Source organism: Anopheles stephensi, chromosome X (assembly GCF_013141755.1).
Source record: "Anopheles stephensi strain Indian chromosome X, UCI_ANSTEP_V1.0, whole genome shotgun sequence".
Taxonomy (NCBI): Eukaryota; Metazoa; Arthropoda; class Insecta; order Diptera; family Culicidae; genus Anopheles; species Anopheles stephensi.
Genome location: NC_050201.1, coordinates 9,536,317 through 9,554,911, shown reverse-complemented (window position 1 = coordinate 9,554,911; position 18,595 = coordinate 9,536,317). Strand labels below are relative to the sequence as shown.

At 46.9% G+C, this 18,595-nt stretch overlaps 5 protein-coding genes across 15 annotated transcripts; 3 read left to right on the top strand and 2 right to left on the bottom strand.

Moving 5' to 3' along the window:
* Nucleotides 1-622: 622 nt before the first annotated feature.
* Nucleotides 623-3,500, bottom strand: LOC118506336 (caspase-like). Its single transcript, XM_036043319.1, has 3 exons — nucleotides 3,021-3,500; nucleotides 2,668-2,921; nucleotides 623-2,331 (listed from the first exon to the last, which is right to left on the bottom strand). Exons 1-3 carry the CDS (start codon nucleotides 3,143-3,145, stop codon nucleotides 1,775-1,777), a joined length of 936 nt encoding a protein of 311 aa, XP_035899212.1. The 5' UTR covers nucleotides 3,146-3,500; the 3' UTR covers nucleotides 623-1,774.
* Nucleotides 3,501-4,044: 544 nt separating this feature from the next.
* On the top strand, nucleotides 4,045-5,317 carry LOC118506288 (dnaJ homolog subfamily C member 25 homolog). The gene has a single exon (XM_036043215.1). It carries the CDS (start codon nucleotides 4,065-4,067, stop codon nucleotides 5,121-5,123), a length of 1,059 nt encoding a protein of 352 aa, XP_035899108.1. The 5' UTR covers nucleotides 4,045-4,064; the 3' UTR covers nucleotides 5,124-5,317.
* Nucleotides 5,318-6,039: 722 nt separating this feature from the next.
* LOC118506392 (derlin-2) lies at nucleotides 6,040-8,557 on the top strand. Its single transcript, XM_036043439.1, has 7 exons — nucleotides 6,040-6,270; nucleotides 6,500-6,600; nucleotides 7,015-7,160; nucleotides 7,247-7,334; nucleotides 7,927-8,049; nucleotides 8,127-8,290; nucleotides 8,365-8,557. The coding sequence occupies exons 2-7, from the start codon at nucleotides 6,508-6,510 to the stop codon at nucleotides 8,456-8,458; spliced, it is 708 nt and encodes a 235-aa protein (XP_035899332.1). The 5' UTR covers nucleotides 6,040-6,270; nucleotides 6,500-6,507; the 3' UTR covers nucleotides 8,459-8,557.
* A 258-nt stretch (nucleotides 8,558-8,815) lies between these two features.
* LOC118506414 (prothoracicostatic peptides) lies at nucleotides 8,816-12,730 on the bottom strand. Of its 4 annotated transcripts, none has more exons than XM_036043528.1 (3): nucleotides 12,537-12,730; nucleotides 9,545-10,001; nucleotides 8,816-9,479 (listed from the first exon to the last, which is right to left on the bottom strand). In XM_036043528.1, the coding sequence occupies exons 2-3, from the start codon at nucleotides 9,891-9,893 to the stop codon at nucleotides 9,355-9,357; spliced, it is 474 nt and encodes a 157-aa protein (XP_035899421.1). In that variant the 5' UTR covers nucleotides 9,894-10,001; nucleotides 12,537-12,730; the 3' UTR covers nucleotides 8,816-9,354. The 4 variants fall into 4 exon arrangements, with proteins under 4 accessions (XP_035899421.1, XP_035899395.1, XP_035899412.1 ...); XM_036043502.1 differs by having other exon boundaries at nucleotides 12,585-12,655; XM_036043519.1 differs by having other exon boundaries at nucleotides 12,593-12,652.
* A 357-nt stretch (nucleotides 12,731-13,087) lies between these two features.
* On the top strand, nucleotides 13,088-18,235 carry LOC118506018 (uncharacterized protein K02A2.6-like). 8 transcript variants are annotated; one of them, XM_036042647.1, is made up of 3 exons: nucleotides 13,088-14,062; nucleotides 14,133-14,147; nucleotides 16,656-16,738. In XM_036042647.1, exons 1-3 carry the CDS (start codon nucleotides 13,428-13,430, stop codon nucleotides 16,705-16,707), a joined length of 702 nt encoding a protein of 233 aa, XP_035898540.1. In that variant the 5' UTR covers nucleotides 13,088-13,427; the 3' UTR covers nucleotides 16,708-16,738. The 8 variants fall into 8 exon arrangements, with proteins under 8 accessions (XP_035898540.1, XP_035898549.1, XP_035898559.1 ...); XM_036042629.1 differs by lacking the exon at nucleotides 14,133-14,147 and adding an exon at nucleotides 17,235-18,235 and having other exon boundaries at nucleotides 13,090-14,062; nucleotides 16,252-17,060; XM_036042619.1 differs by lacking the exon at nucleotides 14,133-14,147 and adding an exon at nucleotides 17,235-18,235 and having other exon boundaries at nucleotides 13,090-14,062; nucleotides 16,093-17,060.
* The last annotated feature ends 360 nt before the right edge of the window (nucleotides 18,236-18,595 follow it).

The window sequence follows — 18,595 nt, the reverse complement described above, 5'->3', positions numbered from 1 at the left end:
CGTAGAGGGCTGACTACTTTACTAGGGGTAAAATGAAGTCACAGAAAGCCAGAAATGTCAGGTAGAGACCTTTCGAGATTGTAGTGCCAAGGAAGAAGGTTAAGAAAATTCGTTCTCTCAAAATCCAGCTCGATGGCTCAATTTTATGGTGTCCCGATTTCCGTTTGACACACTGTATGTTTTATGCTCCTAGAGTGCGAGCCACACATCATTGATTTGTTGTCGTGCTTTTCTTTTCCAGCCCGGCTAGTCGTGTAAGTAATCAGTTTCACTTAATGGTTGTAATTGTAATTAAGTGATAAAACTGATTACTCTGTCTACCCGCGCGAATAGACACGATACTGATTGCGCTGTGGCTTTTGGGCTGCCACGAGAACGAGAAATTATGACGGCCAAAAACCTTCATATCTTCAGATCAACGGAAGCTGGCAAAAAGCAAGACTGTTTCCCACAAAAACCACAAAGCCCGGAAGGGCGGTCGTCGCCGTGTTCAGCTGTAAAATCTCGCAAGGTAAATAACATTTTGCAACTACTTTGTTCTTTTGCATTGAAGTAGATAAGAGAGAGAGAGAGAGAGAGAGAGAGAGAGAGAGAAAGAGTGGACACAGAAGGACACAAAAACGTGAGGTAAGAGCGTCATTTTTATTCCCTAAATCGCGCTTAGAATCGTTTCCCAACGTCTGCCTAACCTACCTATAAACGGTGTAAATAGCGTAAATATGTATATATGTTCGCGTGTTTGTTTGCTTTTTGTTTTTGTTTGTCTTTTCTTTTTCACCCTCTTTTTATCACCTTTCATTTTTCAAGTGCAGTGTTGTGTTGCTTTTTATTACATTCTTTGTCTGCTTTTTGTTTCTGTTTCTTACAAAACCGATTTTTAAGCTTTTCTTTTGCCCTTCCTAAACATTTCTTTTTTTGGGGGGGTGTTTTTTATTTGTTTACAGGCAGAGGTTAAAATTGTCTTCGGTAGCTAAAAGGGAACCCAATTAATTATCACATCGGTGCCGCATTCCGAACGATTTGATTCGATTGTGTGTTTGCCAACGCACATTACGCTTTTAATATGCTTCTCCCGTTTTTTTTTGTTTTTTTAATTGAACTAAGTAGCTATTCTTAATAAAACGTACGAAAAACGAATTTTGTCTTTGTTTTGTGGAAATTGGTCTAACAAAACAGAAAGCACTTAAATTACTAGCTCGTTGGAAAATGATTAAAGTATTCGAAGTGTTTTCATGCGCATCAGAGAAACACACAGTTACGTTACGTTTGCTTTTTTTTTTTTGCTTTTGGAGATCAATTTGATTTGAAAAGGCCATTGGTGGGTGGTGGGTGAGCTTATAAAACTTATAGAAAATCATAGCACACGGAGCATCTAAAGTGGATGGAAATGTCGGAACAATCCCACGCTCAAAAAGGGATGAAAATGGCAGCATCCCAATGAGAGACAATGCTATTAGGGTTTTCGTAACATATTAAAGACATTTTCACATTCGAAAGATGCAGACATAGATGCTGCTGCTGCTGCGCTCCCTTCACTATCCGGCAAAGCTTTTTGCACACCTAGGCAAATCGAGCCGCATCGGGAATGGTAAATCTAATACTCCTAAAGATACGTGGAATTAAATGATGGAGAAAAAAAAAATGTAAAAAATATGCTTTTTTAATAGACATGGCAGCTTTCCTTTTCCTCTCTCTATCTCTCTCTCTGCACCATGATCGTCGTGTAGTTATGATATTTCCGTCCGTGGATGCTGCGAGCGATAGCGCGATGCGCTTAGAACGATTTCTTCTCCCCGAAGCGCAGCAAACGGGTTAGCATGGTGGTGGTGCACGGAATCTGCTTCTGCTGATGCATCATCGGTATGTCCGGCGTGTTCGATTCGAAATCGTACGCCACGCGCTGCGTTACGAACGTGAGCAGCGTCAGCAGATCGTACTTACGTCCGTGCTGGTTCAGCTCGTGGCACAGCGACTGCATAAACCAGGAACCCTTCTGTGTGTTGCGCCACGAGTAGAACCCGGGTATGGTGGAGTACGCGATCAGGAAGTCGGCGTGCGTCGGTATTTTGAACGTCATCGAGGACGAGCTGTCCGTTTCGGTGCGATCCTTGGACGAGAGCAGCACACCACCGTCCAGCTGATCACCCTGGCAGGCCTGTATGAAGAACAGCTTCGGTTTGCCGGCCAAAGTGGGACAGTGGTTGGCCGTGAAGAACGACCACACGACGTCCAGCTTGTATTGGCAGTCCTTTGCGTACAGGTAGCCGAGCTCGCCGTGCGATAAGATCGTCACCAGTATGCAGTCGGCATCCGTGTGATCCATCTGCGACACTGTACCGGACCAGAAAAGGAGAATGAAATAAAATTAGAAGTAAAGCAAACGAAACCAAAAAAAAAAAAAAACCATGCGTTACTAAGCGACCGATCCGATATGGGAACCCCGTGCTATCGGCGTTGGCAGCATGATTCGCATGCCCTTAAAAATATCCGAGGAGACAGACGCGCTCATATAAGGTAGCTCATGCTGAATGCATCCATGCATGGGCATGACAGCCCTTGGTTGGCGAGTCTTTGTTTGGGTTTTTATGCTGCCGCTGCAACAGCTGGCGCTTGTGCGCATTCCACGAGGCAGGGGTGCCGGGGGAAAGGAGAATGGCTTGTGCTTACCGCGTTCGACCTCCTTCTGTAGATCGCGAAGCTTCAGGTCCTTGTACACGTGCACCTCAAAGTCTAGGCCCTTGAGCGTGGCGGTCAGATTTTCGCAGTCCACGTTCGTACCCGCGCGAGCCTTCAGCTGGGGAACGTCGAAGTTTTCATGGTTGAAAATCAACGCCAGCCCGCGTCGTTTGTGGTTCATGTTGTAGTCGGACGCGTACCGCTCGACGGGCATCCGGGCCTTGATGCGATGGTCAAACAGTTCGCTGAAAGGATGCGAACACAAAGGAGTAAGCCACACAGATGATTCGATTCAAACCATGCGGGGATACACTGCCAACGGCAGGTCTGGGCCATGTACTTACTGGCCCTTTCGCGAACCGAGGGCATCGTTCACGTCGTGTGCAAGATGGTCACTGTTACCGCAGTCGTCCAGTACGTGCTCGCTATTCAGCTCAGCGCGAACGTCGATAACATCGGGCATACTCATGATGAAACTATGCTGCCGTACTCCGCGACAATGCAACAGACACAAAATGAATGAAACAAAAATGGCTTTTCTAGCCTGTGGAATACGGGGAAACCACCGGGGCAACAACACGGGCACAGGATTAAACAGAAATACGGTCGCACACAAACAAACACACACAGAGATTGATCCGTTGGCACTGGATGCAGATTGGTTGATAGTAGCAACACCGTCGTTGATTTGAATGTGCGTTCTTTGAAGTGCGAGATGCGCGTTCCACCAGGAGTATTTCCAAGCGCGTTGTTTCCCGAAGCGTCGCTGAACTTGTTTAGTTTGGTTTCGCTTATTCGTGGAGCCTTCGAGCCCTCGGGCCGGATAATCAGACAGCACGGATCATGCGGTGCACCGATAGAAAAGCGCTAAAAAAGCTACCAATCGACCCTGGTCAGCTGAATTATCAATACGAGTTCAATGCTTGAGCAGCAGATTATGCGCTGTTTACACGTTACGTGATATGATAAATTTTTAATTTTCAACTAAAGCTTATATTGCGTTTTGTAAGTTTTTCAAGCAAAAATCTTTATTTAAATAGTGGAAAAGAAGAAAATATGAGTAAAATTTCCAGTCAATCGTAAAAGTTATCGGTAGAAACTTGGTTTGTGCATGAGAAGCTCTTTGTATACAATTCACAATTTTCGGTATTTCTTTGCCAAATTTGTAACAAAATCATTCTGTACTCAGTAACGATCGATTATGGCAATGAATAACGAAGTGATAATTTTATTTGCTTTGAATCAAATTCAATTCACAGACATCCATCACTATCCGTGTAATAGCACCTTGATTGTCCGCAAAACTGGAAGTGTCTAACTGTAGCGTATAAACGCATTCATGTTTACAATCCAACCTGTCAACAGTGGGGCGGTATGAATAATCCGTGATGTTTCGACCATCCGGGATTTGCTCCGGACACAGGATGACGACGGCAGCACAAATTTTGGGTTGGTGCTTGATAATTTTCGGATTCTGTGCTACCACCGGCGATGGTCACTACCTGGACCAGTTTTACTGCGGCCCGGACAACTGCTACGAGCTGTTGGGCGTGTCGCGCGAAAGCACCAAGCAGGAGATAGCCAAATCGTACCGCCAGCTTGCCCGGAAGTATCATCCGGATCTGCATCACGGCGTCGAGCAGAAGCAAACGGCGGAGGAATCGTTCAAAAAGATAGCCACCGCGTACGAGGTGTTGAAGGATGAGGAATCGCGCAATGACTACAACTACATGCTGGACAATCCGCAGGCGTACTATGCGCACTTCTACCGGTACTACCGCCGGAAGGCAAAGATCGACGTCCGGCTGGTGATCGTGGTGACGATCAGCATCATTTCCTGCATCCAGTACGTGACACGATGGCAGCGGTACGATACGGCGATCAAGTATTTCATGTCGCTGCCCAAATACCGCAACAAAGCGCTGGAGATGATCAATCAATCCGGCAGCAATGGGGTGGCGGGTAGCAACGGAAAGCACGGCCGAAGCAAACTGTCGAAGGCGGAACAGAAGAAGGAACACGACGAACAGATCCGGAAAGTGATCGAGAACAATATGGACATTCAGGGTGCGTACGCGAAGCCCGAAATACGGGACATTCTCTGGATACAGCTGTTCCTGCTGCCGTACACGATCGGGCGCTACCTCTGTTGGGCGGGCCGGTGGGTTTGGAAGTTTAACGTGCTAAAGCAACCGTACGGGCGGGAAGAGCAGCTGTACCTAATACGCAAGTATATGCGGCTGACCGCAGTACAGTTCGATTCGATCGAGTCCGACACGGTGGAACAGTTTCTGCGGCAACAGCTCTGGATAAAGTCGAACTACGACCGCTGGAAGGTGGAGCAGGAGAACGAGAAGAAGAAACAGATGGCAGACAATCCACGGTACAAGGCGTATCGCCGATACATGAAGAATCACGGCCCGGGACGACTCACGTTTGAGGAGTGAAAAGTGTTTATTTTTTGTTTTACCTGTTTTGTTCAATTGCTTGCTGTTTTGAATGAGCTGTAAAATGTCTGTAATTATTTATTGAGCTTCACACACTCACTCACTCTCTCTCACTCTTTCTCTCTCTCTCTGACCACCGGGAGTAACAAGTGGCGTTGAATAAAACGTTCGAATTTTCAACACTTTCCATCATACGATTTGATTTTTATTCGCCAACGTTAAGCACATTCGAAGCTGCGGGAAGGGGCATCTGATTATTAAGGTCAAAAGGGATCCGGGTTAGGGACGCACAGGTGATAGGAGCTATCTTTCATTGGTATTTGATGATGCGTAGAAGAATAGTAACGGTATTTTACCGTTAGACGGTTGATCGAACGTGGTTCGAACCATTTGAAAGACACGTGGCCGTTTATGGATGATGCTAGGATGAGTCGTTAAGCAAATCGCATTATCAGAAACAGGAAGATGGCTACTGAATGCCTGCAATAAGATTTTTTTTTTCAAAAACATTTGAACCGACATTAACTGCCACTAAGAAAGAAATGGCAGTTTTTTATATTTAATCGATCACGGTCGGTCGGCCGGAGAAGCCTAGACCCCCTAGACGATTAAGCTTTGATCGTAGTGATCATGGAAGCAAATTGGATGAACCAAATAGATAAAACGGGCGCTTTTCCTAATTACCACTTTTAAAGGGTTTCAAGGTATTTTCCAATGTCGAGTTGTAATTTTATGGTATGTTTTGTCTCTCCCGTATTGAGAAGGGTTAAAGAGGTTGAATTGTATGTACAAGATATCGGACTAGCGTTTTATACTGTTAACATATAGCGTTACAATGTTGAACCCGGCCTGGGTAACCCTGTATTTATAACCGCTTCCCTGTTTGATCCGTTCCCGTTTACGGCCGCCATTTGACAGTTAAGCGCCTGTCACCGGTGGCGTTGTGTACGGGGAACACAAGCAAAACAGAAACGTCATCGAGCCCCCGTACATTCGATTGGTACACGACAGAAATGATTCCAGCAGCAGAGCGCACAGTCAGCTTATTTTGATTCGCGTACTGCACCATCCATCCATGTAACACACGTCTAGTTTTCCGTCACTCTTCCAAACGAAAGATCCATTCGTGTCCCCAGCTCGCGTTGAGGTAACAAGAAAAAACCCACCGTGTCACCGTGCGAACACACACAAGCACTGGATCTGTTTGTTTTACAGATAAGATGTTCGGGGGGAAAAAAGGGAATCCTCCCCGGGGTCGATGGTGTTGATAAAGAATGTGACAACACATCAACACCCAGTACCTTTTGGCCCGGTGGGGTAGAGGGGGTGGAGGTCTCGGACATTCGGTAACACTTGTTTTGTTTGTCTCGTTTTAGGATGTACAATGGCATACCAAACCATTCGCCAAGAATATCTTCAAATACCGATAGTAACACGCGTCTACTCGACGGCATGCATCATCACAACACTATCCGTGGTAGGTGGTACGGTCACCGGACCGAGACGGTAGCGGCACCGGGGTCTTCACAACGGCTAGGACCTTCGTATCCGGAATCCCATCCGGATCGTTCCCCCGTAGCATGGATGGAGTGTCCGGCTACTTTAGAGTATCCTATTTTGGTAGTGGCCGAACAAGACTTACAGTACAGGTTCATGACTGGCTAACTCTAAAACAACCTTTGTGCATTATTCCCTCCTGTTGGCCGGATTCCTCTTCTTCTCGTGCCTGCCATTTCTGGCTCACTAGACTTATTGATTCCCAGATGGCCCAAGATGAGTTTTGATCCCCGGTCCTGCCGTGTGAAGCTGCTATCATATATATACCAGCGGACCGAACCTGTCGGCCGGATTATTACAGCTCATTAATGTATGTCTTTTGTTTCAATTCCAGCACCTCGATATCGTCACACCCTTTCAGCTGTACTTTAATCCAAAGCTCATCTTCGAACACTACCAGCTATGGCGTATCTGCACAACGTTTCTGTTCTTCGGTACCTTCGGGTTCAATTTCCTATTTAATATGATATTCACGTTCCGGTAAGCCTGGCCTGGCTAATGATGGTAGAAGGGTTTTTTCCTGAATGATGTTGAAACTTTTTATCTTCCCTTTCTTTCACTTACAGCTATTGCCGGATGCTAGAGGAAAACTCGTTTCGTGGGAGAAGTTCCGATTTTGTTACAATGTTTCTGTTTGGCGGAACGGTGCTGGTGGTATCCTTTTTAAACCAAAAAAAAAAATACTTATATTAATTAAGTATATTCCGTTGTGCTGAAACTAGTGAAGGGAACAACCACCCAGTAACGTGAACTAAATTAGAGTGAATGAGTTAGAAGAGTGAGTTCAATCTTATGCTCACTCTTTAAGAGCTAAATATCGACGACTGATTTAATTATTCGTACCGACTAACCACTCACTCACTGTGTTTTAACTCATTCATGAGTTTAATAACTCAGTGGTGATTTAACTCACCCATCCCATCCAGACCGCCTTCCCGTACGCAGGGCTAACTACTTTACTACAGGTAACATCAAGTCACAGAAAGCCAGAAATGGCGAGACCTTTGAAGGTTGTAATGACAAGGAAGTTTAAACACAGTGAGTGAGTGGTTAGCCGACACGGAGAGTTAAATCATAAGTGAGCTGAAATTACTCCAAGTGATGATTTAAATCATCTCAGTTATTGCTAAGATTCAACTCATTCACTCATTATGACTCAGTTTGCACATCACCTTCCCTCGGCTTCAACGAACTGTACACACTAATAGACAGTCCCATAACTTTCCTTACATGAACGATTCGTTAGATTTGTGCGTTGTTTGTTAACTTACTTTTCTTAGGTCAAGCTTTTACCATTATGCTGGTGTACGTCTGGTCCCGGAGGAATCCGTTCGTTAGGATGAACTTTTTCGGTGTTTTGAATTTTCAGGTAATTTCAAATCAGAGTTACGGGTTTTTTTGTGTGTTAAAATTAAACTGTTTCCCGGACTTTCCGTAACTTTGCAGGCACCATACCTACCATGGGTTTTGCTCGGATTTTCCGTGCTAATAGGTAATACCATTTGGGTGGATCTGATTGGTATCGTGGTGGGCCACACGTACTACTTCCTCGAGGACGTACTGCCAAATCAGCCGGGCGGCATGAAGCTTCTTAAAACGCCACGCATCCTGTAAGTTTTGCGCGAGGTGAGGGCTGCTCGGTGTCTCACCAAGGTCGCTAATCTTTCTTCTTCTTTCGATGCAGAAAACTTTTATTCGACGAAGCGACGGAGGACCCGAACTATGTCGCGCTACCGGAAGACCAGCCGGGAGGGTTTAACTGGAGGCGAAACAACTAATCCCACGCCACGACCGCCAGCACCGGCCGGATAGCGCACACAGTGACACAAGCAAATCAATAAATGTCTATTTTGCAAGACTGTTTGCTAAAAACCAAACTGCGGATGTAGTACAACCGGTAGGGGCGGAGTGATGCTCCTGATGTTATTTTATAGGACGTTTCCCGAAACGAGCTTGCAGCTGGTGCAGATGGTCACACTACGTATTTTCGTTCTGATTTCTAGCTTTATTATAACAATCTGGCGAGATTTTCGTAAATGTGATATTATGTGTTGCGTGTACGGCAGAGAACCCCGGTCTCAGCCGAGCCAATCTTGCTTCGGGTAAAAAGTCAAGTCTAAGTGCCAAAGAAGATGTATAGGCCAAATACCTTAAGTAGTATTTTTCTAACTCTTTTTGTTTCGTTTCGTTACACATGTACATTGATTTTCAAACTTTAATTTTCTCTTTAATTGCTGACGATAAAATGTTGATTGTTACATTACACCGGGAAGATTGATTAAAGCGAGTACTATCCAACTAGCCTCTTGTGGTGTGAATAATAGCTGTAAATGTGTGTGTGTGTGTGCGTGTGTTTCAGGATAACATTTGCTCCTGGTACGTTTACAGTAGCGTAAGAGTTGGGGTGAAGTTGGTGATAACGAGATCAAAAATCGTACTGGCTGCATCGGTTACCTGGGACCTCCAATCGCTCAGACCACGATCCTTGGAACCACCAGCTACAATGGATGAAACATTGAAGAAGCTGCTTTCTAGTGGGGAGTTCTTCTGGCAACAGTCATGTTGGTAGTATAGAGTTGATATAATATCCTACAAATAACTATGAACTACTAGGCTCAGGTGCATGGAGATACACATGGTTTGATAAATCTGCTGCTGCTGCTGCTGTCGCTGTTTAATAACTTCGACTAATTTCCTGCCGTTTGCCCCAAGCCGATGCCAGTTTGTCCCACTTGTCAGCGCGCTTGCCCCAAAGTCCTTTCAAATTATTCCATCCCGGTTCTCGTTTGCCCCAGGCCGCTGTAAATGTAAAAAAAGGTATATCTCTACCATGTCCTTGCCAGAAATTGTCAAACCAAACCTACCACCGAACTTGGTCCAACCAGAGTTCCGCGAACCGGCACGTTTGCCCCACGCCGCATTCATCTTGCCCCAGCCTCGCTTGGCCTCACCGTTCAGATGTGGATAGCCAAGCCGTGCCGCGAGACTATCGGCCGTCTCGTAGTCTTCCGGGTTGCTGCCACCTAGCTGCCGGCTGTCGTGCTCTAACGTGTCCAGCAATCCATTCAGGCTCGCCATCGGTATCTTGCTGTGGTCGAGCTCCGGATAGCTGGGCTCGTTTGCCAATACGCGTTCGTCCGAGCTTTGACAGCTGCAGTGTAGCGCGGACATTAGCGTGAGGGCCACGCAAAGCAGACCGCGATACATTTTCATGGCTCTGGATGTAGCGTCCAGCGAGAGATTAAACGCTTGGATACAATATATTCTAGTCCGGACTGGAACTTTAGGTATCGGTGAACGTAGGCTTAGATATTATGGATTCTGGACATGCATTTCCGGTTGTCAAGAGCATTGAAAAAGAAAAGCAAATTGAAAGAGCGTTAAAGCGATAGGCATCAGTTCCTGGCAATCCTTGATGAAAATGTCCGATATACATCGTAGAGGAAATAGGCAAGTATCATAAATGTTGAAGTTGATGTTTGCAATCAGGCTTTCAAAATCCTCACTCAGCTAAGCGTCGAATCCTAGAAAGCTTTATTGATTGACAAACATCAGCGTCCAAAAAAACTGGTTCAATTCGAACCGATTCAACTCCACATCGATAGTCTCCACGGGTAGCGCTTACTCAAACAGTTTATCTAACACTTCTGAAATGACGCTGCCATTAAATGAAGTTTGGAGGCACTATAAACCGTCCAAAGTATTTTTTCCTGCTTCCCATTACTTCTCCCACACCCTTGTGCAATATCCCTTTAACGGTCTTCACACTGCCTGCAATTGCTCCACTGTACGACGGTTCAGTGCGGAACTATGTTTACACAGCATTCATCAAATGGAGTCCCAATTTTTTCTTTTCGGGTAGTTACGAGGCGTGACAAATATAAGCTGATTGCATGTGTTGCCTTTTTTTTTCTTCTGCGTCATCTTCCGATTTGGCCCCGAACACACGTTAGAGCACTGTGTTCATCGCCAACGCAGGACGAGCTAAATGGATGTTTGTCCGGACGAAATGTCGCACGCGTAAGAGAACACGTGATTGCCGGATGCACGGACGAGTGCTGTTACACATTTACGACTATTGAACGGACCTGGTAATAGCTTGGTGGGGCGTTGTATTTTTAGGATGCTTTCTGCCGGATGCAGCTGAATGGATGTACACTATTGACATGTGTTAAGTGTTTGCCGTGGATACAGATACAGAGACTTTGGTACAGACTTTGATCCTAGGGAGGTGGATAATGTAAGGTTTTAGTAGTTGGATGTTACAGAGCTCAGGACTCTCGTTAACTTCATGTATATCTCTATGAATTTAAAGAATAGGTTTTCTTCGTCTTTTTACACCCGAACTTGTTAGGATATATTGACTATACTTCTTGAGGATCTTCTTCTTCTTTCTTGGCCTAAAGACCTCTTAGGTCATGCCTGCCATGCCTGGAGACACTAGACATCCGCATGGGGCGGCCCGGTGGCCGAGGCGACAGCGGCGCCGGTCTTCACACGGCAGGGCCGGGGTTCAAATCCCATCCAGACCGCCTCCCCGTACGAAAGGCTGACTACTTTTCTACGGGTAAAATTAAGTCACAGAAAGCCAGAAATGGCAGGCCGAGACCTCTCGAGGTTGTAGTGCCACAGAAGAAGAAGAAGAAGACATCCGCATATAGTTGGATAGTCAAGTCCTCACAATGTGATTTGAACCTCGGTCCTGCCGGTGTGATGTCCGACGCCGCTGTCACATCCATCACCGAGCCACCCTAACTCTTGAGGATATATAGGCATTATATCTCGCGAGATTCATTCCTTTCGGGACCTTCAACTTTCATTTAGAGACTTCACAACCATGTTATACCTTCTACTAGACATTCTTCGTTGGTCAATTCCGTGGGACTATTGAGTCAACTCCACTTTAGGTGGAAGTCCAAGTTCCAGGTTAACGTCAGATTTGATATTGCTTGCGGATGTTTTTGAACATTTATCAGATTTGATTATCGTTCCCCAATATTCCAGGAGTCTTTCTTTTTGTATGGCACTACAACCACGAAAAGTCTCGGCCTGCCATTTCTGGCGCTCTGTGACTTGCTGAATAGCCAAGGAATTGGTCCGGAAGGGATTTGAGCTCCAGTCCAGACGTGTGTAGACTTGCGCCGCTATCGTCTCAGCCACCAAACCGTCCCATTCTAGATTTCCAGTTCTATGAATTAACCAGGTCTCTTTAACAATCCAAAGAGTTGATTGTACCACCTCCATATTGCAAGTGTATGCCAAAAAAATCACTTAAGACTCTTTAAAAAACACGAAAGAAAGCTCTATAAGCCTTTCCCGGGCATTACAGCTGTCCAGTTACAATGTACGAACTGCAGCTGGACGAACGCATAAATCAACCTTCATTATCTTTTGCACTGTTCAGCGCAAGTTGAGAGTAGCTGCATTCTGATAGAGTGTCTGCATAAATGATGTAAAAGATTAGAGCTTATTATGTTAATCTTTTTCCTTCGCCGTTTTTGCATCTAGCTGCTGCTCGCTGTTATGGAAAAGATGTTTTTTTTATTCTCTACGCACAACTTTCCTATCTCAGGGAATAGGATGGAAAATTTGAAGACACTTGAGGTACGGTTATGTACAAAAAAGATGGACGATAGAACAAGTAAACTGAAGTGCAAAAAAAAAGCTTAGAACAGCCTTAAAAACGGTTGATATTGAACATTTGAATTTGACACGTGGAATAAGTAGTTTGATAACGGATTCCCACTGCTGCAGTTGCCACATTTCATTTAAATACACACTATTTGAAGAACTTAGTAGTTAGAGCGCAGTTTCCCCTATAGTAATGTCCAGTAATCGTGTGCTAATGCTTCACACCTTCGTTTGGTCGTTATAGAGATCCCTGCTCCAATCACACAAACATACACACAAACCGGCACGACACACGCGTACGCTGCTTCAAACACCGGCAAGTCACTCAACAGAACTGCGACAACCGGTGGCAGACTGCACGTGCTTATATACCCGCCAACCAGCGACCAAACGCTTTAAGGCGCAATCTGTGCACGAGTACCGGGGCGTGCCTGCGCACGAAGTCCAACGGGCCATCACGATTGGGACGAATTCAAAAACACCCTAGACCTAAGATGTAAGTGTTGCCGTGATTTTTCCTTTCCTGGTTTTCTTCCTCCTTATCGTCCACACCGGGCTCGACTCTACCACCCGTACGGACGGGAGTGGTTTGCAGTCCCGGCCAAATGCAAACAAACGAAACACAATTAGACACGATTTGTGTGATGCACACGATGCACACCGGTACCGGGGTCTGTTTAATGAAAACAGAAATAACTGGAGATGTGTTTAATTGTTGAGTGTATACTCGACCAAGCAGCGGCGGCCCGGACCGTAACGCCGTTACTCGGTCCTGTCAACGGATGACAGCGATCAACGTGCCATGCGGTTCATCCTTCGTGTTCGGGCTTCGGGACCGATCGGCCTCTTTCTTGATCCAGCCGCTGCCGAGACAGGACGCGTTAGACGAGCGAAGTTTTAGCGTGTGTGTGTGCGCGTGTGTAATAAGTGTAATAAGTGTAATGTAATAAATAAGTTTTAATTTGTTGTAAACCGCAATCGTCCGCGTACCGGCATCATTGTCTCCCCGATATCACCAACATAAAAGTGGCGACGAGGAAATTTGGTAAAAAAAAGTGATACACACGCAGAGCAACAATTCCTTCCTCACGCAAACGCCGTCGTACGGACTCATCGATGGAGGAAGAGCAGCGCCGTCTCTCGCAGCAGTTCGAAACCCCGGGTACTGCGTTACTACAACCCGGATACGGCCAACCGCTCCCGCCAAACGCTCCAGCGGTCGAGCAGCAGGGATCTCAAGCGTCCTCGGTACATTTTTCGCCATCGCTATCATCAGCGCCCACAAGCCTTCATCCGCCATCGCTCGCTCCAGCCGCTTCGATGCAGCACCCGCCATCGCTACCAGGCGTGTCACAAAACGGTGAGCCAACAATGTATCAAATAATGCAGCTTCTACGCCAATTAATGACAAAAATTGAGCAACAGCCGCCAGCATCACTGCCCACAAACGCATCGCAGCAGCAGCTACCAGTAGTGCATCCGCCAAGTGCATCACAGCAGCAACCACTAGTATCGGAAATCGCGTCGCAACCGCAGCAGCAGCATCGGTCAGCTCCAGCCAATCCGGAGCAAATCCTGGACTCGCTGGCGAGAAACATCACCGAATTCCGCTTCGAGGCTGAAGCCGGTCTAACGTTCGAGGCGTGGTACTCGCGCTACGAGGATCTGTTCGTCAGTGATGCAGCCAGGATTGACGATGCGGCCAAGGTACGAATGCTTATGCGGAAGCTAGGATCAATGGAGCATGAGAGGTACGCGAATTACATTTTACCCCGTAATCCCCGCGATTTAACATTTGAGGCTACCGTGGAAAAATTGAAGGCCATTTTCGGCAAGGCAGAATCCCTTTTAACTAAACGCTACAAATGCATGCAAATCCTCAAAACGAAAGCTGAGGATTTTTTGGCCTACGCATGTCGAGTCAATCGGGCATGTGTTGATTTTGAGCTGAACCGCATGGGTGAAGAACAGCTCAAGTGTCTGATTTTTGTATGTGGGCTGAAAGAAGACACGGATAGAGATTTTCGGGTAAAGCTGCTCTCGCGTATCGAGGAACATGCTGAAATCACCCTCGAGCAATTATCGGCGGAGTGTAGTCGTCTGGTGGCATTAGAGAAGCAAAATGCGATGATCATTGGAGAAAAAGAGGAGCGAGTGTTGGCAATTCAAAATGGCGCGCGCCGTAGCCATCATGGGTTTCGCGGCAAAGGATTGCGCTCGCGTCCCATACATCGTGATGACCGGTCGGGAAAACCAAGTAACCCTTGTTGGTTCTGTGGAGCTTTGCATTGGGTGAAGGATTGTCCGCATACTAACCATAAGTGTCGTGAATGCGGTGAAGTTGGTCATCTGGAGGAACGCTGCCGCAAGCAGAAGCATCGGGCTGGCCGAAAGTTTTATCGCCCAACGCGATTTGCTAAAACCGTCACGGTGTGCAGCGTACGGGCTAGTCGCAAGTTTGTGGAAGTTTCCATCAATGGAGTTGGCATCCGGTTGCAGCTAGATACGGGTTCAGATATATCGGTCATAGGTCGTTCAGCGTGGGAGAAAGTAGGGAAGCCGTCATTGGTGCAGCCTACCGTTTGCGCAAAGACTGCCTCTAATGAGAGGCTGGAGCTACTTGGCGAGTTTAGAGCAGAGGTTGCCATTTGTAATGCTACCAAGCCGGCGATCATCCGTGTGGCTCAAGTCGATTTATTGTTACTGGGAGCAGACTTGATTGACCTTTTTGCTCTTAGCTCCGTTCCAATGGATGTGTTTTGCGCCAAAGTTTCGACGACCGCACAGATTCCCAAGGAATTGCAGAGCCGTTTTCCGGAAGTTTTTCGTGGCACAGGGCTTTGCACGAAAGCGCAGATCAAGCTGCAGCTTAAGGATAATTGCCGTCCGGTGTTCCGCCCGAAGCGACCGGTTGCATACGCAATGCAGGCTACAGTAGAGGAAGAGCTCGATCGCCTGGTCCAGATGAATGTGATCACACCTGTTGATTACTCGGAATGGGCGACACCAATAGTCGTCGTACGCAAAAGCAGTGGAGCTATTCGAATCTGCGGCGATTATTCGACGGGGTTGAACGATGCGTTGCGTCCGCATGAATATCCGTTACCGCTCCCCGATGATATTTTTGCAAGATTGGCCCATTGCAAATTTTTTAGCAAAGTGGATTTGTCAGACGCATTTTTGCAAGTTGAGATTGAAGAGCGTTACAGGCCCCTTTTAACGATCAACACGCATCGAGGTCTTTACCTTTACAATCGTCTGCCTCCTGGATTAAAGGTTGCGTCAGCCGCGTTCCAGCAGATAATGGATGCGATGCTCGCCGGATTGTGTTACACTTCTGGCTATCTGGACGACGTTGTTGTCGGGGGAAGAACTGAAGAAGAGCACGATGAAAATCTCAACAAGGTGCTTCAGCGTATTAAAGAATTTGGGTTTACTATCAAAGCTGAGAAGTGTGCTTTTAAGACGCATCAGATAGAGTACCTCGGGCACATAATTGATCGTACTGGCCTTAGACCAAATCCAAAGAAAATTGATGCTATTGTAAACCTACCAGCTCCATCAAATGTGAATGAAGTCCGCTCGTTTTTGGGTGCCATTAATTACTACGGAAAATTTGTGCCTAATATGCGGAATTTGAGATACCCCCTGGATAACTTGTTGAAAGATGGCAATCAGTTTGTATGGACGAAGCAGTGCGGAGAGGCCTTCAGAAAGTTCAAGGAAATATTAAAGTCTGATCTGCTTCTGACACATTATGACCCTACGGCTGAAATCATAGTAGCCGCAGACGCCTCATCGGTTGGGCTCGGAGCCACCATTAGCCACAAGTTTCCGGATGGATCAATAAAGGTGGTGCAGCACGCGTCACGGGCTCTAACGAAAGCAGAAGAGGGGTACAGCCAGATTGACCGCGAAGGACTGGCTATCATCTTTGCAGTAACCCGATTCCACAAGATGCTTTATGGCAGGCATTTCCGCCTCCAAACCGACCACAAGCCATTGCTGCGCATCTTTGGATCAAAAAAGGGAATTCCTGTGTATACTGCCAACCGGCTGCAGCGGTTCGCTCTAGCGCTGCAGCTATACGACTTCGAAATCGAGTACATACCCACGGATAAATTCGGCAATGCAGACCTGCTGTCGCGGCTCATCAGCAAGCACGCGAAACCGGAGCAGGAGTACATGATCGCGAGTATTGAGCTTGAGGAGGCTGTAAATCACGTAGCCATACATTCGCTAAAAGTCTTTCCGATTCATTTTGAAGAGGTTGCAGCAGCTACGAAAAAGGACCCTCTACTGCGCGAAGTGTACCGCTACGTCCAATCGGGTTGGCCAGGTAAGGTCAGTTATGGTGCGGAATTGGCCCAATTCCACAACAGAAGGGAAGCACTGACGACCGTTGGCGACTGTATCCTCTTCGGAGAGAGGATTGTGATTCCCGCAGCTTTGCAGCAGAGATGCCTTAGACAGCTTCATCAAGGGCATCCGGGCATCCAGCGAATGAAGGCGATTGCACGCAGTTTCGTGTATTGGCCATCATTGGACAGCGACATCGCCGATCGAGTTGCTTCATGCGAAGCATGCCAGGCTGCGGCGAAATCACCACCATCCCAGATACCATCATGTTGGCCGAAGCCACCTGGGCCTTGGCACCGCGTACACATCGATTACGCTGGACCTGTGGAGGGAGCCTATTTCCTGATTGCGGTAGATGCCTACTCCAAGTGGCCGGAAATCATTAAAACTGCAAGTATTACCTCATTCGCTACAATATCTATTTTGCGAGGAATATTTGCCAGATTTGGACCGCCAGTTACATTGGTCAGCGACAACGGTACCCAGTTCTCCAGCGAGGTCTTCAAGGAGTTCTGTGAGTGTAACGGCATCGACCATGTTCGCACACCGCCTTTTCATCCACAGTCCAACGGCCAGGCAGAGCGATTTGTGGATACCTTCAAGCGATCACTGAAGAAAATACGGGCGAGGAACGTGTCCCTTGAAGAGGCCCTGGACTTGTTTCTTCTCACGTATCGCTCAACACCAAATCCTGCTTTGGACCAGCGCACACCAGCCGAAGTGATGTTTGGAAGAACGACCAGGACAATTCATCATCTATTGCGCCCTCCTGCAGCATCGGAGTCTACAGCGAAGGATGACTTTCGTGAATACCAGCCTGGTGATTTAGTGTATGCCAAGGTGTATCGGGCAAACTCTTGGAATTGGATAGCAGGGAGGATTGCTCGCAGAATTGGCAACGTCATGTACGAGGTTGTGTCGCACGACCAGAGAAGACTTCGGCGTCATGTGAATCAGCTCCGCCGCCGTGTCGCTAGCTCATCAGAACGGAACGAGATGGATCAGCACCAATTTCCCCTTAGTTTACTTTTAGATGAGATGAGTTTGACGTCTCGTCAGCAGTCGCCGTCCGCTTCGCTGCCGACGGAGCCAGCCTCATCTTCAGCAGCACCGGCGCTGACAGGGGTTCAGCGAGCACCGGCATCATCGCCAGCATCATCCGTGCAACCGGAGGTACAACGAGCGGCTTCGTCTAGTGGCAGCAGCAACACCCAGCAGACACAGCTACCACGACGATCTTCTAGGACTAGAAGACTGCCTCGTAGGTTCAGCGCGTATCGGCTGAATTAAAAGGGGGAGGTGTTGAGTGTATACTCGACCAAGCAGCGGAGGCCCGGACCGTAACGCCGTTACTCGGTCCTGTCAACGGATGACAGCGATCAACGTGCCATGCGGTTCATCCTTCGTGTTCGGGCTTCGGGACCGATCGGCCTCTTTCTTGATCCAGCCGCTGCCGAGACAGGACGCGTTAGACGAGCGAAGTTTTAGCGTGTGTGTGTGCGCGTGTGTAATAAGTGTAATAAGTGTAATGTAATAAATAAGTTTTAATTTGTTGTAAACCGCAATCGTCCGCGTACCGGCATCATTGTCTCCCCGATATCACCAACATAAAATTAATAGATGATTCTTCATCCCGCGCCGGGAACGAGACACCATGCGTCTCCATGGTGTTTAATCAGCGCAAGGTTGCAAGGCTCGCGTTGACTAGTTTACTGCTTTTCAGTTTACAGTTTTTTTTATATTAAGCTGTTTGAGTATTGGCTAATTTACGGTTTTTTTTAATTGTAGAGAAAAAAGTTTTATTTTAGACGATTTTTCCAAATTTCCTGTGTGTTCCTGTGTGATTGTTTTCCTTTAACATATTATTTAATTTAAATTAAATTATTCACTGTATGATCATTGCTATAAGCTTAACATCTTAACAG

Excerpts from the sequence above, each read along its gene's own strand:
- LOC118506336 (XM_036043319.1), bottom strand. The coding sequence starts at position 3,145 with ATGAGTATGCCCGATGTTATCGACGTTCGCGCTGAGCTGAATAGCGAG. Across the intron at positions 2,922-3,020 it reads CTCGGTTCGCGAAAGGGCCA|CGAACTGTTTGACCATCGCA; the intron begins GTAAGTACATGG and ends GCATCCTTTCAG. Across the intron at positions 2,332-2,667 it reads ACAGAAGGAGGTCGAACGCG|TGTCGCAGATGGATCACACG; the intron begins GTAAGCACAAGC and ends GGTCCGGTACAG.
- LOC118506288 (XM_036043215.1), top strand. The coding sequence starts at position 4,065 with ATGTTTCGACCATCCGGGATTTGCTCCGGACACAGGATGACGACGGCA.
- LOC118506392 (XM_036043439.1), top strand. The coding sequence starts at position 6,508 with ATGGCATACCAAACCATTCGCCAAGAATATCTTCAAATACCGATAGTA. Across the intron at positions 7,161-7,246 it reads AATATGATATTCACGTTCCG|CTATTGCCGGATGCTAGAGG; the intron begins GTAAGCCTGGCC and ends TTTCACTTACAG. Across the intron at positions 7,335-7,926 it reads TTGGCGGAACGGTGCTGGTG|ATTTGTGCGTTGTTTGTTAA; the intron begins GTATCCTTTTTA and ends ACGATTCGTTAG.
- LOC118506414 (XM_036043528.1), bottom strand. The coding sequence starts at position 9,893 with ATGAAAATGTATCGCGGTCTGCTTTGCGTGGCCCTCACGCTAATGTCC. Across the intron at positions 9,480-9,544 it reads TGGTTGGACCAAGTTCGGTG|CGGCCTGGGGCAAACGAGAA; the intron begins GTAGGTTTGGTT and ends TTACATTTACAG.
- LOC118506018 (XM_036042609.1), top strand. The coding sequence starts at position 14,181 with ATGCAAATCCTCAAAACGAAAGCTGAGGATTTTTTGGCCTACGCATGT. Across the intron at positions 17,149-17,234 it reads TACATTGGTCAGCGACAACG|TCCAACGGCCAGGCAGAGCG; the intron begins GTACCCAGTTCT and ends TTTCATCCACAG.